Source organism: Myotis nattereri, assembly GCF_964212035.1.
Source record: "Myotis nattereri genome assembly, chromosome: 17".
NCBI lineage: Eukaryota > Metazoa > Chordata > Mammalia > Chiroptera > Vespertilionidae > Myotis > Myotis nattereri.
The window spans coordinates 660,952-681,168 of NC_138092.1; the positions used below are offsets into that span (position 1 = coordinate 660,952).

The following is a 20,217-nucleotide window of genomic DNA, read 5'->3' on the forward strand; positions in this document are numbered from 1 at the left end:
TTGGCCTCTGCACAGCCTTCCTGTGGCTGTGACCTCACCCTGCTGCCCTCTCCCGTCTCGGCCTGTGTTCACTCACCCAGCAAGTGCCATGTCCCGTTCAAGCTGTGGGCCAGGAAGAAGGCAGGCCCTTCACTCCTCCCTGGGGCCCAGGAGGCACCCAGCCCTCCACTCTCCCCGTGCGGCCCACAGCTGTCCAGGAAAGAGAGGCCCTCGAGGCCGGCCTGGCCCTCCTGCTGTGACCAGGCATCTGCTCCCAGGTCTGACCTGTGTGAGACCCTGCCTCCCTCCCTGGTCCTCATTCAGCCCTCAGAGGGCACCCCCTCCCCAGCACAGTGCTCCATTGCTGGAGGACGGCCTGGGACAAGTCATGACACTCCTGTGGAGTCCTGCCTGCTGCCCCACCCCCAGCCCCGCCTACCAGCCCAGGACTGGCCAGTCCTGCTGGTGAGACAGCTGCTCTTGGCATTCGAGAAAGGCCTGGGCTGCAGCCACTTGTGGCCGGAGCTGCACCTCTTGGTGGGGCCCCTGAGGCTGCTCTGTATTACAGGGCTCCTGTGGGGCTCAGGGCGAAAGCCGCGGTGCCAGCTGGGGGTGGGCACCAGGCTGGCTGCTTCCCGGCCACACCTGGGAGGAGCTGACGGGAAGCACCTCACCATCTGCCCCTCCCCGCGCCCGGTGGCTCCCAGGAGGGGCGGGGACAGTCCAGCAGGGGGTGGGATCACCACTGCCCTCTTGTGCCCTCCCACCCGGTGCACAGAGCTGGGGGAGGCAGGAGGGGACCGTGCTTCAAGGGGCTGAGGAGCTGGGTGACCTGGGACGGGGACACTCCCCACTTCAGCCCGCTCCGGCCTAGGGGACCCCCGTCCAGAGACCGGCAGCCCCGCCCCGCCCCTCCGTTGCCAGGAAAGGCGGTGGCTTCCCGGGCGTCCTCGCCTCCCGGGAGCGGGTCCACCAGGGCTAACAGGGCGTCGTGACGGGCAGGCCTGGGCACCGGCTATTGGGGGGGCGGGGTCACGTGGGCCGGCGGGGCGGGGAGGCCGGAGTCCAGACAGGCGCGATGGCGGCGGAGCAGGACCCCGAGGGGCGCGCGGCGGCGCGGCCGCTGCTCACCGACCTGTACCAGGTCACCATGGCGCTGGGCTACTGGCGCGCGGGCCGGGCCGGCGCCCCCGCCGAGTTCGAGCTCTTCTTCCGCCAGAGCCCGTTCGGCGGCGCCTTCGCGCTGGCCGCGGGGCTGCGGGACTGCGTGCGCTTCCTGCGCGCCTTCCGCCTGCTCGACGCAGGTACCGGCCCTGCTCGCCGCCAGGGACTCCCCGGGCAGGACCCTCCACCGGCCAGCTCGCCCCACGCGCGACCGGGGGGGGACCCCGATGAGCCCTTCACTGCGCCCCAGTGAGCCCCTCGGTCGGGAAACGATGCCGCCCGGCGAGCCCCCTTGGCCGCGCTCTGGCCGCCGCCCACGCCGGCCCTTGTCGCCCCCAGACGTGCAGTTCCTGGCCGCGGTGCTGCCCCCAGACACCGACCCCGCGTTCTTCGAGCACCTCCGGGCCCTGGACGGCTCCGGGGTGACGGTGCGGGCCCTGCCCGAGGGCTCCCTCGCCTTCCCCGGCGTGAGTGCGGGCCGGGCCGAGCGGGGCGGAGGGGAGCCCGAGGGGGCGGGGCGGCCGCCACTGACACCCTCCCCGCAGGTGCCGCTGCTGCAGGTGTCGGGGCCGCTGCTGGTGGTGCAGCTGCTGGAGACGCCCCTCCTCTGCCTGGTCAGCTACGCCAGGTGGGGCCCCCTCGCCCCTACCCCCAGCCGGGGTGACCCTGGACTTCCGGGAGGTCGACCCTTTGGGGTGTGGGCGTGGCTGCATGCGCCAGGGTCCGAGCTCCGTGGGTGCCTCGCACGGCCTCCAGGAGGGGCGGGTTCTGGGGCCTACGTGACCCTCACCCTGGTCTCCTGCCTCCCCCACAGCCTCATTGCTACCAACGCGGCGCGGCTCCGCCTGATCGCAGGGCCTGAGAAACGGCTGCTGGAAATGGGGTTGCGGCGCGCGCAGGGCCCCGACGGGGGTCTCACGGCCTCCACCTACAGCTACCTGGGGGGTGAGGCCGGGAAGGAGGGGAGGGAGGCAGAGGAGGACGCCCAGCCCGAGGGCCCTGTGAACACGGCCGATGCCCCATGCCCTAGGCTTTGACGGCAGCAGCAACGTGCTGGCAGGACAGCTGCGGGGCGTGCCCGTGGTGGGGACCCTGGCGCACTCCTTCGTCACTTCCTTTTCCGGCAAGGAGGTGCCTCCTGACCCGGTCAGTACCCTTCTCTTCCCCCTGAGTTCCAGAGGGCGGACCCCAAGGCCAGGCCGGCCTGGAGGAGGGGGTCCCGTCCTCTGCACAAGGGCAGAAGCCACCTGGGCAGGTAGCCACAGTGTGGCCCTGGGAAGCTGGCAGGCAGGTGGCATCGCCCCTGCTCAGACCCTCGCCCAGGGGTGAACTCAGTCCCCACCCTTCGCTGACCCCTCTCCCTAGATGTTGGCTCCGGCTGCTGGTCAGGGCCCCAGAGTGGACCTGGCCCCCCGTGTGGAGGCGTGGCTGGAACGTGTGTGCGCCCACCTGGGGCTGGGGGTGCAGGATCCACACCCCGGGGAGCGGGCGGCCTTTGTGGCCTATGCCTTGGCCTTCCCCCGGGCCTTCCAGGGCCTGCTGGACACCTACAGCGTGAGGAGGTGAGGCCAGGCGCCCCCACACACAGTGGGGGCGGGGGCCTCGGTGGAGAAGCTGCAGGACCCTCACCTCCTTGTCCCGGCTGCAGAAGCGGACTTCCCAACTTCCTGGCGGTGGCCCTGGCCCTGGGGGAGCTGGGCTACCGGGCTGTGGGCGTGCGGCTGGACAGTGGGGACCTGCTGCAGCAGGCCCAGGAGATCCGGGCGCTCTTCCGGACCACGGGGGCCCAGTGAGTCCAGGGGGCTGTCTGCTGAGAGACCCCCTCAGGGGTGCAGCTATAGGGGCGGGACAAGGAGAGGGAGGGACTCTGCCCCCTGCCCTCTGCTGCCTGCCTTTCCCACAGTGAGGAGATCTGATCTGGGCCTATTTCCATGCAGACATGGTGGCCCTGCAGGGTCACAGTGGCCTGTGTGGCTGAGGGCAGATTCTCCGTGGGAGGGGCGTGACCAGGGAGGGAGGGAGCCCTGGTGAATCAGGAACTTCTGAGCCCCCCCATCCCAGGTTCCAGGCACCCTGGCTGGAGTCAGTCCCCATCGCTGTCAGCAACAACATCGACGAGAAGGAGCTGGCCCGGCTGTCCCAGCAGGTGGGGCTGGGTGGGGCGGGGCGGGCGGAGCGGGCAGAGGTGGCCAGGAGGGCCCTGGGCCTGCAGATGCGGGCTGAGCCCAGTGCCCCCCCCTCCCCTTCCAGGGCAGCGAAGTGAATGTCATTGGCATTGGCACCAGCGTGGTCACCTGCCCCCGCCAGCCTTCCCTGGGCTGTGTCTACAAGGTAGAGACAGGGGCCCATGGGGGGTGGGCTGTGAATGTTCCCATGCCCGGGTGGTTCAGGGTTCAGGATCTGGAGGAGGGGCCGCATGCAAATGAAACAGACGAGACAAGAAATAATAATTTGGAAATATTGGGGGCCAGGCGGGCAAGCCCAAATCAAGGGGAAGGACTTCCACTGGTGCCCAGGCCTCGCCAGCCTTTTATTCAACGTCGGATACACATCTAGCTCTTAGGCAGGTAATTGCGGTAGCAGACAGACTATCTTAAAGGTCAGTGAATATTGGAAGGATTTGGTCAGGAAATAGCTTGAGCCCCCATTGTCAGGACTAGACAGTCAGTGCAGAACTCTGGCCCTTGCCATGGGTTCAAGGTCCACCAGGGTCCTGGGACCCTTGCTTGCACTTCCTGCAGCCGCCGTGGGCATCATGGGTTGGGGAGGGTCCAGCTCTCTCCACACCCTGTCCCTGCAGCTGGTGTCCGTGGGAGGCCAGCCTCGGATGAAGCTGACCGAGGACCCCGAGAAGCAGACCTTGCCTGGGAGCAAGGCCGCCTTCCGGCTCCTGGGCTCGGACGGTGAGGCCCCACACCTCTGTGGCCCCCCCACGCCCCAGGCCCCCACTTCATTCTTGGTGCCCACCCCTCAAACCCCCGACACAGGGTCTCTGCTGCTGGACCTGCTGCAATTGGCGGAGGAGCCGGCGCCCCAGGCCGGCCAGGAGCTGAGGGTCTGGCCTCGAGGGGCCCAGGAGGCCTGTACCGTGAGGCCGGCCCGAGTGGAGCCACTTCTGCGACTCTGGGTCCAGCAGGGGCAGGTGACGCCTCCACCCACCGCTCTGTCTGCACCCGCAACCCACATCCAGCCCTGACCCCTGACCCTGAGCCCCTTCTCTCCCCTCAGCTGTGCGAGCCCCTCCCATCTCTGGCCGAATCTAGGGCCTTCGCCCAGCGGTCCCTGAGCCAGCTCAGCCCCGCCCACAGGTGGCTGGAGCCGCCAGCCGGGTACCAGGTGGGTGGAGCGCCCAGCCCTGCCGCTCCTGGTGCGCCCTCTGCCCCAGGGCCGCCCAGCGTCGCCTCCTCTCCTCCTGCAGGTGGCGCTGTCGGAGAAGCTGCGGGCCCTGGTGCAGCGGCTGAGCGCCGGAGCCCCCCTCTGAGAGCCCCCCTGGGAGAGCCCCCTGGAGCTGCCGGAAGTTAACACGAGTTGCTAACAGTCCCCACAACGTGTCACGTGTCATTTCTTCTCCCAGGGCCTCGGGGGGTGCAATCAGATGAGAGGTCATGCTCCCAGGAAGGCCTGCGCTGAGGCCGGGAGCCAGGCCAAGGCCGGAGCGGCTGAGCTCCGAGAGCTGGGCCCTGGGGGGCAGATCTGAGGCTGGACAGGGCAGGGCCACGGGGAGCTGGGGGAGTTGCTGGGGGGCCCTCCCGGGAGCTGGGGGAGTTGCTGGGGGGCCGTGGGGCCCTCCCGGGAGCTGGGGGAGTTTCTGGGGGGCCGGGGGGCCCTCCCGGGAGCTGGGGGAGTTGCTGTGGAAGGCCTCGCCCTGCTGGAGGCTCAGCAGCAGGAGCCAGGGTCGGGGATGAGCTGCCAGGGTTTCCTGCGTGCCAGCGAGGCCTCGGGCTCCCACACCCACCAAGGGCCCTGCCCCCGGCTCTGGGTCAGTGGGACACCACGCTTCCCAAGCCAAGAAGAAGCCCAGGCCTCCACCACTGCTGCCGCCAGCCCCCCACAACTCGGCCTGGGCGACCTTTGCCCTGGGCGCCGCCGGGGGGCTGTGGCGGCCCTGCCCCTGCAGACAAGCCTGTCCATCCCCACTGCCTTGGCAGCTGGGGCTCCAAAGAACTGCTCAGGCCCGGCCGGCGGGACTCAGTGGCTGAGCATGGACCTATGAACCAGGAGGTTGTGGTTCCATTGCCGGTCGGGGCACATGCCCGGGTTGCAGGCTCGATCCCTAGTGGGGGGCGTGCGGGAGGCAGCTGATCAATGGTTTTCTCTCATCATGGATGTTTCTATCTCCTTCTCTCTTCCTCTCTGGAATCAATAAAAGTGTAAGAAAAACCCAAAGGACGTGCTCAGGAGGACGGTCTAGGCTGCGGGACACAGGGAAGGCCCAGGCTCCTGTCTGAGCAGCAGTAGGTGCAGGCGGGCAGGCAGGCCAGGGCGTGGGGCGTGTTGCCTGGGGCGCTTCCCCAGCACTTCCACTGCCAGGTATTTGGCCCAACCAGCTCTTCCTGCTCCAGGGTCAGCCTGGGCGATGCCTGCCCTGTCGCTGGGCTAAGGTGACAGTGGAGGGTCGGAGACACCAACCGCAGAACCAGGTCCCTCCAGGCCACCACCTCTTGGCTGTGTGCTCACTTCCCAGAAACCCCGAGGTCCAGCACTGGGGGGAGGGGCACCTCACACCGTCCAGGGCCCTGAAGGTCACCTGCAAGGTGCTGGGGAGGCAGCAGGTGCAGCTCCCCTGGCCCCGTGCGCTCTGCCCCAGGGCTGCCCCCAGCTCAGAGGTGGTGCCAGCTCTCATGTCACCCTGCCCCCAGGATGTCCAGCTGGGTCAGAATGCAGTGACTCAGCCTGGACCTGACTCAGCCCGGGGCTGGGCCCAGCCTGCTAGACCCTGCTGGGGCCTCCTCGGGCGTCCACACCTGCCAGGGTCCCCCTGCCCAGCGGGGTTTGAGGTCAGGGCCAAGGGTCCTTCTTGCCCACCCCTCACAGATGGACCACCTCCTGGGAATCTTGTCCCTCCCCTGGGCCCTGGGCTTTAGGCCACTCACCACCCGTGGGCCAGGCTAGCCACTGGGTCTGTCCGGGGGCGCCACGCCCGGGGACACCTATGTGGCTCCCCAACCCCCCACATACTTGGAGCAGAGGCTTACACACCACCACGCCTCCCCGCCCCGCCCACCCAGAGCTGCTTCTAGGTCAGGCTCAGGCATGACTTCCTGGGAGGATCCGTGGCCGGTGCTGTGGCCGGGCCTGCGAAGGGCTGTGTGGCAGCCATGGCTGGGGGTGTGTGGGGCCGGGCCCGGGCCCGGGGAGGCCCTGTGGGGGCCCTCACCCTGACAGCTCTGGCTGAGGGGATCCAGACCAACCAGGGGCAGCCCACCAGACCCCCTCCCCAGGGCCCTCAGCCCCAACCTGAACTCCAACCTGAGGCACAGCCTGGAGGTGTAGCCGCAGCCACCCCCACAGCTGCCGGGGAGCCCCACTCCCCTCCCCATGGGCAGGAGCCAGCCCCTGAGGGGGCCCATCAGGTGAGTGGAAGGAAAGCTGGGGGGTGGTCTGGGGGACAGGGATCTGAAAAGGGGGGCAGCTGGGGGCAGGCATGGAGCTGCTCTGAGGAACAAGAGGGCAGGGACTTCATGGGGTGGGGGTAGAGGGTGGGGGGAGGACTGGGAGAGGCAAGGGGACTTCATACACCCCACCCACCCGCTCCAGGCCCCCCAGTGCTCCTGGGAGGAGGGGGCCCTCTCTGACCTGGCGCTGTACATGGCGGCCTGCCTGGAAGAGGCTGGCCTTTCAGGGACACAGGCAACGGCGCTCACCCTGTCCTCAGCCCTGGAAGCCCGGGGGCAGCGGCTGGAGGACCAGGTGAGCCCCAACCCTTCCTGCCCCCAAGGCTCCTGCCTGGTCCCCTCGGAGGTGGGGGGTTGGAGCGGCAGAGGGGACGTCCGTCCGGGGTCAGGAGGCCCGCTCACTGACACCTGCCTCTCCACGCCAGGTGCACGCCCTGGTGCTGGGGCTGCTGGCGCAGGTGCCCAGCCTGGCCGAGGGGAGGCCCCGGCGAGCGGCCTTGCGGGTGCTGAGCTCGCTGGCCCTGGAGCACGCTCGGGACGTGGTGGGCGCGCTGCTGCCCTGCTCACTGCCCCCGGACCGGTAACTCCCGCCCCGCCCACTCGCCAGGGCTGCAGCCCATGGCCCTCCCCACGCAGCTTCCTCCTCCTTCTCACCTGTCGGTGGAGTCTGGCCCCAGGGGGCAGGTTGTGATGGGGCAGAACCTCCTACCCGCCCCCCCTCAGACCTGGGCACTGGGTTCCTGGCTTTTCTCTCCTGGTCACCCCTGGGCCCAGCCTGGGGCGGGGGGCCAGCCAGCTGAGTGCCTTCTGTGCCCAACACCCCTGGCTCTTTGGTTTAATCGGCTCCAGAAGTTATCTGGTCACAAGTCTCCACGGGAGTGGTGTTGTTTTTTAAATCCTCACGCGAGGATATGTTTATAGATGAGAAAGAGGGGGGGGGGGGGGAGAGAAACATCAGTGTGAAAGAGAAGCACTGACTGGTTGCCAGGGACAGAACCCACAACCTAGGTATGTACCCTGACCCAGAATCGAACCCTCAACCCTTCTACTGGTTGCTGTACAGGGATGATGCTCACCCCTGAGCCCCCGCCAGGGCTATGTGGGTGCTTGTGGCGCCGGTGTGTCTCTGTCGCTGCGGGACGGGTTCGAGCTGCCCCCGCCCCCCGGCTGCGCAGAAGCCACTGACCTTGTTCCTCTGGAATTGGGGGTGCATGCGGGGGCGGGATGGTTTACCAGCTCCTCCCCTGCTGGAGTCTCGGTGGCCACCCCCACCCTGACCTGGGACACCAGCAGGGACCATGTCTCATGAACCCCGTGCCCCCAGGGCCGCGGCCGAGCTGTGGCGCAGCCTGAGCCGGAACCAGCGTGTGAACGGGCAGGTGCTGGTGCAGCTGCTGTGGGCGCTGAAGGGCCGGGCGGGACCCCAGCAGGAGGCACTGGCAGTAAGTGACTCCAGCCGGCACCTCCGGGCCACCCCCCGACCCCACCTTGAGGGGTGGGACCGGCCAGGCCACAGGGGGCCTGGGCTGGAGGCTCACACGCATCTGTAATGAGCCTGAGTGTCCGGGGCGCGTCCCCTCCTCCTGCCCGCGGTGGGGCCTGAGCGCGCGGCTTGTTCCACAGGCCACTCGCGCCCTCGGGGAGATGCTGTCTGTGTCCGGCTGCGTGGGCGCCACGCGGGGCTTCTACTCGCACCTGCTCCTGGCGCTGGTCACACAGCTGCACGAGCTGGCCCAGGGCCCACGCTCCCCCGACGCCCACAAGGTTTGGGCCCCCTCTGACCGTGGACCACCGCACAGCCACGCCAGGTGCGGGCGCACTGGGGGAGCGGGGGTGGCCCGCCCTCTGCCCACCCGCCCTCACGGCCCTCTCTCCCGCCCCCCTCCAGCTGCGCCGTGGAGGCCTTGAAGGCCCTGCTCACTGGGGACGGCGGCCGCATGGTGGTCACGTGCATGGAGCAGGCTGGAGGCTGGAGGCGGCTGGCAGGAGCCCACACCCACCTGGAGGGTGTCCTGCTGCTGGCCAGGTGCGAGGCAGCGGGGCGGGCGGAGGCGGGAGCTTGACGGTGGTCGGGTGGAGGCTTCTCCGGGATCGAGGACAAGCAGAGGGAGAGTTCCCATTGCCTCCCACCAGCGCCATGGTGGCCCACGCGGACCACCACCTGCGGGGCCTCTTCGCGGATTTGCTGCCCCGGCTGCGCAGCGGGGATGACACTGAGCGCCTCACGGCCATGGCCTTCTTCATCGGGGTGAGCCCGTGCCCGGGTGGGTGGGTGGGTGGGGAGGAACCGCGGCCTTGGTCGCCTGCACCGGCCCGCGAGCCGCTGACCCCGGGCCCCCGCCCAGCTGTTGCAGAGCTGGCCCACCGCGCGGCTCCTGCGGGAGGAGGCCATCCTGGAGCGGCTGCGCGCCTGGCGGAGCGACCCCGAGCCCACCGTGCGCTGGCTCGGCCTGCTGGGCCTCGGCCACCTGGCGCTGAACCGCGGGAAGGTGAGGCTCAGGGCCGGGCGGGGCGGGGCCTGGCGGGGCTGCGAGCTCCACCCACGACCCCTGCCTCCGCAGGTGCGGCACGTGCGGGCGCTGCTCCCCGCGCTTCTGGGCGCCCTGGGCGAGGGCGACGCACGACTCGTGGGCGCCGCGCTGGGCGCACTACGGAGGGTCCTGCAGCAGCCGCGGGCGCCCGTGCGGCGCCTGAGCACCGAGCTGGGGTCGCGCCTCCCTCCGCTGCTGGACGACGTGAGCACCACCGGACCCCAGGCTTCCGCCCCGTAACCCCGCCCCCCACAGTCTCGCCCTCCACAAGCCCCGCCCTCCACAGGCCCCGCCCCCCACAGTCTCGCCCTCCATAAGCCCCGCCCTCCACAGGCCCCGCCCCCAGGGTACCGCCCCTCTCCCAGGATCCCTCCGCCCCCAGACCTCGCCCCCAGACCTCGCCCCCGGACAGCCGACCCCTGAGACCCTCTTCCTCCCCGCCCGCCCTGACAGCGCCCTCCCTCGCAGGCCAGGGACTCGGTCCGCGCCTCGGCGGTCGGGCTCCTCGGGACGCTGGTGCGGCGGGGCCGGGGCGGGCTCCGCGTGGGGCTTCGAGGGCCCCTGCGGAAGCTGGTGCTGAGGAGCCTGGTGCCGCTGCTGCTGCGCCTGCATGACCCCAGCCTGGATGCTGCCGAGGTCAGTCGCCCCTGCAGCTGTCCCAGGGCTGCTGGTCCCACCCGGCCCCACCCCACTGCCTCTCCGAAGCTGGCAGGTCAGGGCTGCCCCAGGGACCTCAGGCGCAGGCCTCCTGGGCTCCCCATCTCCTGGGCCTCCTGCCCTGGGCTGGTCCAACCCTCGTGCTGGCCAACCCCAGTCACCTCTGCCCCTGTGTGGTCCCCTCCCCGCCGCCCCCCCTGTTCCAGAGCTCAGAGTGGACGCTGGTGCGCTGTGACCGGGCCCTGCGCTGGGGCCTGCTGGAGGAGATGGTCACTGTGGCCCACTACGACAGCCCCGAGGCCCTGAGTCGCATCTGCCACTGCCTGGTAGGTAGGGGGACAGTGACAGTGATGGGGTGTGGCCCACTCACCCCCAAACCGAGTCTCTCCACCCTCCCAGCCAAGGGGGGTGGGCAGGTCTAAGCCCTCAGGCCCTGACCCCTGGCCTGGGCACTCCCCCTGCCCCCCTCTCTCCGCGGAGAACGGCTCTCCCGCCATGAACCCTTCTGTCCCAGGTTCAGTGGTACCCGAGCCATGTGCCCAGCTTCCTGAGCCAGACCCAGGGCTACCTGCGGAGCCCACAGGACCCCCTGCGCCGGGCGGCGGCTGTGCTCATAGGTGAGGCCCCGGTGTCAAGCTGTCCCTGCGGGCGGAGGTCCGGAGGTCCGGGAGCTGGGCCGCACCTGCCCGCTGGGGGCGGGGCCGGCACTCACGGGTTTGCCTTCATCCAGGCTTCCTTGTCCATCACAGCAGCCCCAGCCGCTTCAGCCAGGACCTGCTGGACTCCCTGTTCCAGGGTGAGTCCCAAGGCGCCAGGGTGTGCGCCGGAGAGGTGGTGGCAAAGCTGGGGCAGAGGGGGCGGGTGTGCAGGCGCAAGGGGTCGGTTCTGAGAGGCCCCTCCCGCCTGAACCCTTCTGTCCCCCGCCCTCTCCCCGCAGACCTGGGGCAGCTGCAGGGCGACCCCGAGCCGGCCGTGGTCGCCGCGGCGCAAGTATCCTCCCAGCAGGTGGCGCTGCTGGCCCGCGCGCAGGGCAGTGGGCAGGGCCTGCGCTTGCCCCGCCTCCGCCTGCGCCGCGCCCGCCCCGCCCGGCCCCCGCCCGTCTACCCCGACAACCCCTTCCAACGCGCGAGCCTCGCGGGCCGGTGGGGCTGCTCCCGACCCGGCCGAGCCTGACCCCACGCCCTTCGTCCTCCGGGGGTCTGGGCATCTGAGTCGGGCGCCCCACCGCTCTGTGGGCAGCCTGGGCCTGGGCGCGGGTGTCACCCCACCCCAAACCCGCCCCAGCCCCGGCAAGGCCTGCTGCACCCGGACTCCTCAGTAGGAGCTCCCCACCGTGAAGGCCACGTTCCTGCAGGGACATCAGCGCGCTGTGCGCACCGTCCACCCTCAGCCCCGTGCACCCGTGGGCCACCCGTCCCTCCCAGGGCCTGCTGCTCTCCCAGCCCCTGGCCCAGACCACACCTGGCCGGCCACGCTGGGCTCTGGTGGAGGACACTGTGAAGCCGAAACAGCCCCGTGAGCTGCTGCCCGATGGGCTGCCTCCTCCTGGCCCTCGCCGGGCCTCCACTCTCTGCAGCCCTGCACCCGCTACCCTGTGCCCCCCACCCCCCCTCCAGCCCATGTCCTGGCCTGTGTCCTGGCCTGTGCACACCTGGGGTCCTGGGCCCGCACCGTTGTCCCTGCTCCTGGTCACAGCGTCAGACGCCCTCCGAGCCTCCTCCAGAGGGGCCACCGAGCTCCCCACGGGACACCGTAGGCCTGGTGCTACACCTATGGGTGCCGGTGGGGCGCTGGCCTCTGCACCTCACCAGACTGAGCCTGCTTGCTGGCACCCAGCGCCCTGCAAGGGTTGAGCGAGGAGAGCATGACTGATGGGCAGGGAGGAAGCCCTCCCCAAGCTGCTGCCTCAGAGGGGCTGGGACTCACCCCGCCTGGTGGAGGCTGGGCAGCCCCTCCGGGCTGGGACCCTCAGGAAGGCCTGGGGTCCGGCCCACTCGGCGGAAAGAGCCTGAAGTAAACACGTGTGATCGAAGGGGTCCTGTCCCGTCTGTCTAAGGCCGGGGTCTGGGCCTTGCGGAGATGGGGCTCAGGCGGGGGTGTAGATAAGGCCGCATGTGGGCAGGAGTATGGGTGGGTTTGGGGGGGCTGCCCAGGACCATCTTTGCCCCGGGCCTCAGGCAGCGTCTCGGGCCCAGAAGCAGCGCATCTGCAGCGCTTTTCACTGCTTCCCAGACCTGGACTGCTCCCGACCCCTCACCGGGCTTTTGCCTTTCAAGTCGCCCCACGAGGGTCCCCAGAGGAGGCCGGGGCCCCGGAGAGACAAATGGGCTGGAGAGGCCTCGAGCCTCTTCTCCGTGTGGGGTCCATTTCTAGGGGTTTCCTGTCCCTGGGTCTGGCATGTTGGGGGGCACTGTCTTCTGTTTTCACGTTAAAGTCCCTGTTGGGCTTGGACCCTGGGTTTGTGTGGGGTTCATGTCCCAGCCGAACCCTGGAATCCAGGGCCTCCTCTTCGGTGAATCCTGAAGCTGCCTGTCCGGTGAGGGGGCCCCGCCCACTGAGGGAGGAGGGCAGACTCCCAGCTGATCAATAACCATCTGTCCTCACGCACGGCCACTCCACGGCCCTGGCCCGCAGTGCTCTGGGTCCTGTGACTCAGAGCAGATGTGCCCGATGAGGCGCGGACGGGGGCCAGCAGCTCGGGCTCGGGTCCCTGCCTCCCCGGGGGCCTCAGGCAGCCCCAGGAGTGCAGGGTCTGTGCACTGCTCACCACACGTGCCCGGTCCCTTTGGGCCCCTCAGGCTGAGGATGGGCCCTGCCTGCCGTGGTGTGTCCTCAGGGTCCCTGAGGCAGGGGGAGAACTGTGCTGGTGGAACTGCCCCCACCGCCCCCCCATCTTCTCTCCAGCACGCTGGGGAGGGGCCAGGGCTCCAGCCGCGTGTGGTCACTCCCAAGGGGCCAGGGTGTGACCGAGTGAGACCATGGGGGACACCTGCTTCTGGTCCACATCCCTCCCTCTCCTGTGTGAGCAGGTCCCACCCCTGCCCCCCTCTCCCAGGTCTAGAGCCCCTCAAAAACTCGACGACCCATCTTCCCTTTGTGTAGCACATTTATTGACTCCCCCAGCCCCCCAGCCCCCCAGGCCCGTGGGGAACGGGCCTCGGCTGGGCTGGGCTCCATCTTCCCAGGCTGGCAGCCAGCAGCCGGCAGCCGGCAGCCAGCAGCGCTCCCTGCCCAGAGCTGCCCGGGGCAGGCCAGCGGCTAGCAGAGCTGGCTCAGCTGCAGCAGCAGGGCCAGGCAGGCGTAGAGCGCACACGTGCGGCCCTGAGCCTCGGGCCTCCAGGACGCCTGGGGGGCGTCCGCCTGCAGCTTTAGGCCGCATTCCTCCAGCAGGGTCCAGGTGGGCACCTCTGGGCCCCAGCTGCTCCCCAGGAGCCCAGGTGGCAGGGACACGGCCCTGGGCTCCTGCCCCGGCGTGGTCTGCTCCAAAAGGCTCTCCACCTGCCAGGACAGGGTGGGAGGGTGTCCCTGGAGGCCCCCCCCCGCATCACCCCCTTCCAGAGGTACCCAGGCCCCACCCACAGCCCAACCTCTCCCCCAGCATCTGGGCCTCTCACCAGCTGCAAGGGCTCTGACAGCGCCTTGGCCTCCAGTGCCTGGGCCTCCAGCGCCTGGGCCAGCAGCACGTGCTGGGTTTCGCTCAGCGCTGGGGAGAGACCCGGGATAAGAGGGGCTCCAGGAGGCCCCGCTGAGAAGCCCACCCTGGCGCCCCCCTGCCCAGCCCTGGGCCCCTCACCAGCCAGGGCTTCCAGCAGGTAGGCGATGGGGCCGGCCAGCTCCTCCACCAGCGTCCGGCCGGGGAGCACCAGGCACTCGAGGATGTCGCCCACGGGACCCTGCAGGGGCTCCACCCGCCCGCAGCACAGGCCCTGCTCCAGCTGCGGGCACAGGGGGGCCGTTGAGCCCACTGGCCGGGGCAGACCCCGCCCCCTGGACCCCACCCCAAGGGCTGCTCACCGACTCCTCCAGGGCTTCCAGGGCCGGCTCATCCTGCAGCACCTGCCTCAGGCCCGTCAGCAGCTGCTGGCACAGCGGCCCGGACAGGCTCTCCAGGCGCCGGGCACAGGCCCTCACCTCCGCCTGCAGGCTGGGGAAGTCCTCCGCTGGCGCCTGCAGGCCGGGGAAGTCCTCCGCGGGCGCCTGCCTGTCATCCTCCAGCCCATCTGTGGGGACAGGGCTGGCACTGCCTGGGTGTCCACAGGGCTGAGAGCCCTGTTCCAGACGGGGAGACCCCCAGGAGGAAGAGGGCGAGCCCACCAGGTGCCCCAGGGCTGGGCAGGAAGGTACTGACCTCCTATGAGACTGAGTTGCTTAACTATGGACCATATGGAGAAGCGGAGGGATGGCCGCCGGGGATGGCTGCTTGCTCCTCCGGGAAGCAGGTCGCCTGGCCGGGCAGAGCTTGTCAGCACAGGGCGCAGCCCGTCCCCCCAACACCCCAACATTGGAGCCCAGAGCAGGGGCGAGGCCGTGTGTGTGTGTGTGTGTGTGTGTGTGTGTGTGTACACTCCCCGCTGCAGGCTCCGGCTGCCCCATGCTGTGCAGGAGGTGCCTCAGCAGCTGGGAGCCTGCCCCATGCTCTGACCCGGCTGCGGTCCCTGGGCCTCACCTACTGGGGGCGGCTCGAAGGTCCTCTGCTTCTTGTTGGGGCTGAAGAGGATGTCTGGCGGCCGGGTGGGGGCGGAGGTGGGGGGCAGGTTGGCCGAGGCTCTGGCCTTCCCCTCACCCACTGGGGCTCCCCTCACTGTCCCTCAAGTGCACCGCAACCTCCCACACACCAGAACCCAGGACCCTCGGCCCCCCGACCCAGAGAGCTGCACAGCCAGATGCCTGCACCCCCGCAGCCAGCGTGGCTCTTCCCAGGCCTCCCTGCACCTTCGCCAGGGAGTCTGGGCCCAGAAGTCACCCCGAGCCCAGCTCACCCCAGCCCGACCCGGTGATGACCAGCTGGGCCACCTGGAACGCGAGGATGCTGCCCTTGGGGATGGTCACGGTCCTCTTCCGGCTCAGGTGGCCCTCGCCCTGGCCCTGGGGACAGAGCTGGGCTCAGAGCTGCTGGGTTCGGATCTGCCTGGCACCATGCCCTGCCCTCCCCCGCCCTGGGCAGGGCCCGTCCCGCACCTGAAAGCACGTGGCTCCCGGCAGCACAAACTGGCCCGAGCCCTCCTGCCGGCGGGTCCGGGTGACCTCCACCTCCTTCTGCGTCTGTAGCACCTCCGTCACCACGAACACGTCGTCCCCGCGGCTGCGCAGCTGCTGCAGGACCTTGTGCTCCGGCTGCCGAAGGCGCCTGCGCCGAGGAGGGTGGGCAGGAGGTTAGGGGTGCACCCGCTCCACACCCCGCCCAGGGACCTGCCTTCCTCCCCACCCTCCGCCTCTGTGTCCCCCGGCAGGGATGACGGGGCTGGCGGCTGAGGGACCGGGGGTTCTGGGGAGGCCCAGGTCCTGGTGGGGGTGAGGGTGCGGGGAGGAGGGGTGAGGGTGCGGGGAGGAGGGGTGAGGGTGCGGGGAGGAGGGGTGAGGGTGCGGGGAGGAGGGGTGAGGGTGCGGGGAGGAGGGCCGAGGCCCAGCGGGGACACGTGGACACCCCTCCCCCGGCGGCTCACGGGCCGCTCTCTCCCTCCACCCCTTGAGTTCACGTTTCGGTCTCCACTCTGAGGTAACACCCCTCACCGTGTCCCCGTGTCCGCTCCCCCCAGCAGCCCCGCCTCCTCTGCGGCCTGGTCCCCCGACTTCTGCGGCCTCCCTCCCTCTGCCGGTCCCAGCAGCCCCTGCCTGGGCCTCCCCTGCACCCAGCACAGACCCCCGTGACCCCGGGCTACTTGGCGTCTGCAGCGCCTGCCCCAGGTTTGGGGGCTCACCTCTCCTGGTGCATGGCCTCCCAGGTGTTGGGGTCCACTCGCAGCGTGCACACATTCATGGAGGCGCTGGAGCTGCCGGACATGGAGGCCCCACCCGAGAACCCGCCCTGCCCTGGGACGCTCAGCTCCACGCGGCCCTGCAGCTGCCCATCCACCGCGTCTTGGAATTGGTAGGGACCGATGCACTGGACGGCTGGAAGGAGACCGGAGCTGAGGTCCCGCCCGCCACGCCCACCTGCCCACCCGGAACCGGACCTTTGAAAAGGACCTGCCCTCTGGGGTCACAGAGCCTGAGGCCCAGGTGGCTGGGTGGGTGGGGGGCATCCGGGTCCTGGACCATAGGCTCCACCCCCGGCCCGCCGTCGGTACCTGGCTCGGGGTCATCGGGCTCCAGGATGTCCTTGATGGACAGGTTGATGCCCTTGTAGCGGGGCCTCCAGAACCTGGAGCCGGGGGGCCTCCTGGCCAGCAGGCAGTAGGGCTGGAAGCTGCTGGAGCTCCGCAGGCTGTCCACCGGGACCAGCTCTCCTGGGCGGTCCAGCTCCTGGACCACGCTCTTCACCACCCGCTCGAAGGCGGACATGCTCCCCGGAGGCGGCGGCCTCGGGCTGGGACGGAGGGGGGGACAGTGGGCGCCTGGATGCCTCCAAGGACCAGGCACTGTTTCCCTCCGAAGCCACCGCAGGGTCAGTCCTGGGCGCTCTGACTGCACGACCCAGCACGGAGAGGGACCGTGTCCTCCCTGCCCCCCTCCCTCCCTCCAAGGAGCCTGGAGTCCCTCCGGGGGACCCTCTCCCACAACCCTCAAGGGCCGCCCAGGAAAGCCCTGGGCAGTCAGTGACGGGGGCAGTCAGCTTCGTGTCACACAGCCAGGCCTCCATCACTTTGTCGGCCCAACGCGGCTTAGGGCCACCCCGGAGGGAGGGCAGGGCAAGGCAGGGGCCTTGGGGTGACCCCAGACTGCTGCTCTGTCTGCTGTAGCCACTGCCTCCCTGGCTGAGGTGTTCAAAGGGTTGGGGGGGGGAGTGAGGAGGGGGAGAGGGAGAAACAGAGTCACCGCCTCCCCAGAACGCCTGGCTCCTCTGTGTCCTGAGCCTGAGGAGCCACTTGTCTAAGGCTGAGGCTTCAGGGCTTAGAGACCCAGGCAGACCTGGGCCCCAGGCAAGGGCCCCTCCAGGGCCGGCCTGAAATCAGCGGGGCCAAGGGGTGCCTGGAGGGCCCACCCGCAGTCTGGCTGGTGAGGGGGCCACTTCCCAGGGGCCCTGGGCTTCCCCGGGTGGGCCTGGATCAGGGCGCGGGAGGGCGGGCGGGGGAAGTTATCAGAGGGGGCTGTGACCAGGTTGTTGCCACAAGGGCCGGCACCCCTGACCCAGTGTGAGCGAGCAGGGCCACCCGGGTGCCAGGGGGATGCGGGGCAGCTCACCGTGTCCTTGAACTTGGTGCCCAGGTTCCGGAGGCGCAGGAAGTGAGGTCACTGGGGCTGGGGCTGCCGGGCTGTGCTCTGGAGCCTCCAAAGCAGCGCTCAGCCGGCTGTGGGCTCAGGACCCAAAAGTGAAACCTGCAGACGCGGCTGGGACCGCCAGTCGCTGCCGGAAATGACCATGGGCCTCGCCCACCAGCTGAGCTTCCAGGCGGTTCCTTTCCAAATGTCTGTGGCACGCGGAAGCGCCGAGGAGCAGACGTTTCTGCGAGTGCTGTCCAAACAGACAACCAGCACATCAGACCGCGGTGAGGGGTGCGGGCAAGAGCTGGGGAGGGAGCAGGCACCGCCAGCTCCGGGGACAGGAGCCCGTGGCACGCCCCAGCCAGTCCTTCCGGGTGTGTAGTCAGGAGATGAGCCCCTCCACGTCGGCCTGCACATGCTGTAGATAACAGCGGGACACAGACCCCCCCGCCCCCCGCCCCCCCCCCCCGTCAGCCACGCACCCTGGAAAGGAGTGAAGTTCTGGTGCCTGCACAGCAGGGGGGAACTCAGACCACCCCCTCCGTGAGAGGAGCCAGCAGGAGAGGCCACACACACAGCACGCAGCGGGTGTGTGTGTGTGTGTGTGTGTGTGTGTGAGACAGCTGGGAGGGGCGCGTTCCCTTGGGGTGATGAAAAAGTTCTAGCCGACTGCGGTGAGCGTTGCACAACCCTGAGGATGCGAACACCCACGGAGTCGTGCGCTCTCAGCGGAGTGACGAGGCCCTTGAGTTCTCCCCTAAGGAGGCGGTTACACAGCGCAGCAGGCGGCACTACCCGGCCCTTCCCGCCCTGGGTCATGGGTCACCAGCGAATCCTGTCTGGGCCAAGGCAGCGGCCGCGCCCCTCGTCCTGCTCCACACCTCGCCTCTCGCCCTGAACCCAGGAGTTCACTGGGGAGGCCACACGGGGCTGCTGGCTGACACGCACCCCGAAAGCGCTGCACACACCCCATCAGCACCTGTGCCAGGTGCCCGACCGTGAGAGCTGTCACTGTGAGCCAGAAGGTGGCTTCCTGCCCTGGCCTGTTGCAGCTGCAGTGACTGGAAAGGCCGATTCAAAGGAAATGTTGTCGCCTGGCTGGCGTGCCTCAGTGGTTAAGTGTCGACCTATCAACCAGGAGGTCACGGGTTCAATTCCGACAGTACATGCCCGGGTTGCAGGCTCGGTCTCCAGTGTGGGGCTTGCAGGAGGCAGCCGATGGATCGATGTTTTTCTCTCCTCATTGATGTTTCTATCTCTCTCTGCCTCTCCCTTCCTCTCTGAAATCAATAAAAATGTTTTAAACACGCCCCCCCCCCCCAACACACACAAAGGAAACAATATCTTGTGCAAGCAGAAGTCCTCAACTGCTGGGTACCCTGGGCAGGACACGGGCAGGTGAGGCCCTGGGGGTGGCAGGCAGGGGGCTGGCCTGCTCCGGTGCCTGCCTGTGGTTTCTCCTCCTGCTGGGGGCCTGGGGGAAGGCCTGGGGCTGAGCGCTGCCAGCTGAGGGCCTCTGGGGCCGTGGGTGCCCGTCCAGCCTGGCGAGGAGCTCCCGGCTCTGGTCCAGCCCTTGGTGGAGGGGACATCCTTGCTGGTGGTGCCAGGAGCTCCAAGAGCCTGAGTAGGGCTGGGTGTGTGTCCACATGTGTGTCCATGTATGCACGCTGTATGCGCACACATGCATGTGTATTCATACGTGTTGTTTGCATGTGCATGTTTGCATGTGCTGTGTTTGCGTGTGTTGGGGGCTGCATGCTGGTCCCACCGGTGGGTCCGACTCCTCCAGCCACACCTGCTTCTCCGTTTCCCAGATAAAGCTCCGTGTGGCCAGGTGCAGCGGGCAGCCTCCAGGCCACGGTCAGGTCAGGAGGGGCAGCCTCCTCAGGGGTGACCTGGCCTGGGCTTCCAGCAGGGGTGTGACCAGCGCGGTCATTTGTCTGCACGGCCTCCTTGCTGCTGTGGGAGAACTGGGGGGAGGGGGCACAGAACCTTGGTCTGAGGCAGAGTGTCAGGCAGGTGCCATTCATGTGGCAACGGGGGACAGCATGGCACACTGTGCCCACCTGCCTTAGGCAGTGCCCTCGGCTGCCACAGCCCAGCTGGGTGAGCAGGACCGGGCCTGGCCCACGCCATTTATGGTCGTATCCGCTTCTTAGTAACAACCCAAACAAGAAGCAACGTGTTGGCCAGGGGTGGTGTTGCCTCTGCCCGGCTCACAAAGGACAGCTGGGGGTCAGCCCCAGAGGCAGGAAGTGAGCCCCTGGGGAGGAAGGGAGGAAGTGGGCAGGGCTGGGGTGCACTCCATCCTCCTAGGCCCATGGCCCATGGCGCATGGCAGGGAGGTACCCAGAAACCCTGGGGCACACGTCCCGCCCGCCCCCCCCTCCCCTGCCATGTTATGTGGAGGTGGTGGGTCGCCCAGGGCAAGGTCCGGCCACCTGGGTGGGGTGCGGAGCTGGGGAGGACACTGTGTCCCGGGACTGGGAAGCTGGGAGGGGGCTGCCGCGTGTGCATGTTGGCGGGGGGTGGGGGGGGGGTGGGGGGGGTGGGGTGGGTGGGGGGATGGGGTGGGAGGGTTGGGGGGGCGGGGAGGGCGGGGGGGGTGACGCCGCTCCGAGCGGGCCTAAGGGAGAGGAAGCCCCTGCCGCTGGCCCGTCCCCACCCACCCGTGTCAGGGGCTGCTGACCGGCCAGACTCGCAGGGAATGGGGCCTGGCGGGCGTTGACCTGGGAGGGAAGAGCAGGGCATTCAGACCGCGGAGATAACCCGAGTGCGCGCTGGAGCGAGCGCGGGGCGTGCTCGGGGGCGGGGTCAGCGGGCTCCGGGAGAGGAGTGGGTCCGAGCCCAGGCGGCTGAGACCTGGCGGGGGCAGCGGGCTCCAGGCACCCCCTGCGCTTCAAAGGAGC

General features: G+C 69.2%; 3 protein-coding genes across 5 annotated transcripts; 2 read left to right on the forward strand and 1 right to left on the reverse strand.

Annotated features, from left to right (window-relative positions):
* Positions 1-1,031: 1,031 nt before the first annotated feature.
* On the forward strand, positions 1,032-4,687 carry NAPRT (nicotinate phosphoribosyltransferase). Of its 2 annotated transcripts, XM_081111703.1 has the most exons (13): positions 1,032-1,283; positions 1,483-1,610; positions 1,689-1,771; positions 1,958-2,088; positions 2,174-2,289; positions 2,509-2,705; positions 2,792-2,932; positions 3,205-3,289; positions 3,394-3,474; positions 3,944-4,046; positions 4,131-4,285; positions 4,372-4,479; positions 4,562-4,687. In XM_081111703.1, the coding sequence occupies exons 1-13, from the start codon at positions 1,058-1,060 to the stop codon at positions 4,622-4,624; spliced, it is 1,617 nt and encodes a 538-aa protein (XP_080967829.1). In that variant the 5' UTR covers positions 1,032-1,057; the 3' UTR covers positions 4,625-4,687. The 2 variants fall into 2 exon arrangements, 1 of the variants encoding a protein (XP_080967829.1); XR_013997107.1 differs by lacking the exon at positions 4,131-4,285.
* Positions 4,688-6,461: 1,774 nt separating this feature from the next.
* Positions 6,462-11,975, forward strand: MROH6 (maestro heat like repeat family member 6; the record flags this gene model as incomplete). The annotated part of the gene is made up of 14 exons (XM_081111699.1): positions 6,462-6,716; positions 6,901-7,053; positions 7,184-7,338; positions 8,083-8,200; positions 8,382-8,566; positions 8,647-8,784; positions 8,892-9,006; positions 9,104-9,247; positions 9,320-9,493; positions 9,758-9,925; positions 10,153-10,272; positions 10,461-10,563; positions 10,677-10,742; positions 10,884-11,975. The coding sequence occupies 14 exons, from the start codon at positions 6,462-6,464 to the stop codon at positions 11,117-11,119; spliced, it is 2,130 nt and encodes a 709-aa protein (XP_080967825.1). The 3' UTR covers positions 11,120-11,975.
* A 1,061-nt stretch (positions 11,976-13,036) lies between these two features.
* On the reverse strand, positions 13,037-18,628 carry GSDMD (gasdermin D). 2 transcript variants are annotated; one of them, XM_081111702.1, is made up of 12 exons: positions 18,288-18,628; positions 17,288-17,558; positions 16,234-16,472; positions 15,865-16,057; positions 15,125-15,293; positions 14,926-15,031; positions 14,613-14,666; positions 14,295-14,390; positions 13,961-14,166; positions 13,740-13,881; positions 13,561-13,649; positions 13,037-13,444 (listed from the first exon to the last, which is right to left on the reverse strand). In XM_081111702.1, the coding sequence occupies exons 3-12, from the start codon at positions 16,445-16,447 to the stop codon at positions 13,205-13,207; spliced, it is 1,509 nt and encodes a 502-aa protein (XP_080967828.1). In that variant the 5' UTR covers positions 16,448-16,472; positions 17,288-17,558; positions 18,288-18,628; the 3' UTR covers positions 13,037-13,204. The 2 variants fall into 2 exon arrangements, with proteins under 2 accessions (XP_080967828.1, XP_080967827.1); XM_081111701.1 differs by having other exon boundaries at positions 18,257-18,571.
* Between the last annotated feature and the right edge of the window lie 1,589 nt (positions 18,629-20,217).

Bases quoted from the DNA above. Each gene is read 5' to 3' on its own strand.
- NAPRT (XM_081111703.1), top strand. From the start codon at position 1,058: ATGGCGGCGGAGCAGGACCCCGAGGGGCGCGCGGCGGCGCGGCCGCTG. The intron at 2,706-2,791 runs GTGAGGCCAGGC...TCCCGGCTGCAG, and splicing joins GACACCTACAGCGTGAGGAG to AAGCGGACTTCCCAACTTCC. The intron at 4,480-4,561 runs GTGGGTGGAGCG...CTCCTCCTGCAG, and splicing joins AGCCGCCAGCCGGGTACCAG to GTGGCGCTGTCGGAGAAGCT.
- GSDMD (XM_081111701.1), bottom strand. From the start codon at position 18,281: ATGGGGTGTGTGCAGCGCTTTCGGG. The intron at 16,058-16,233 runs GTACCGACGGCG...GTCTCCTTCCAG, and splicing joins GCCCGATGACCCCGAGCCAG to CCGTCCAGTGCATCGGTCCC. The intron at 13,445-13,560 runs GTGAGAGGCCCA...CTGTCCTGGCAG, and splicing joins TGTCAGAGCCCTTGCAGCTG to GTGGAGAGCCTTTTGGAGCA.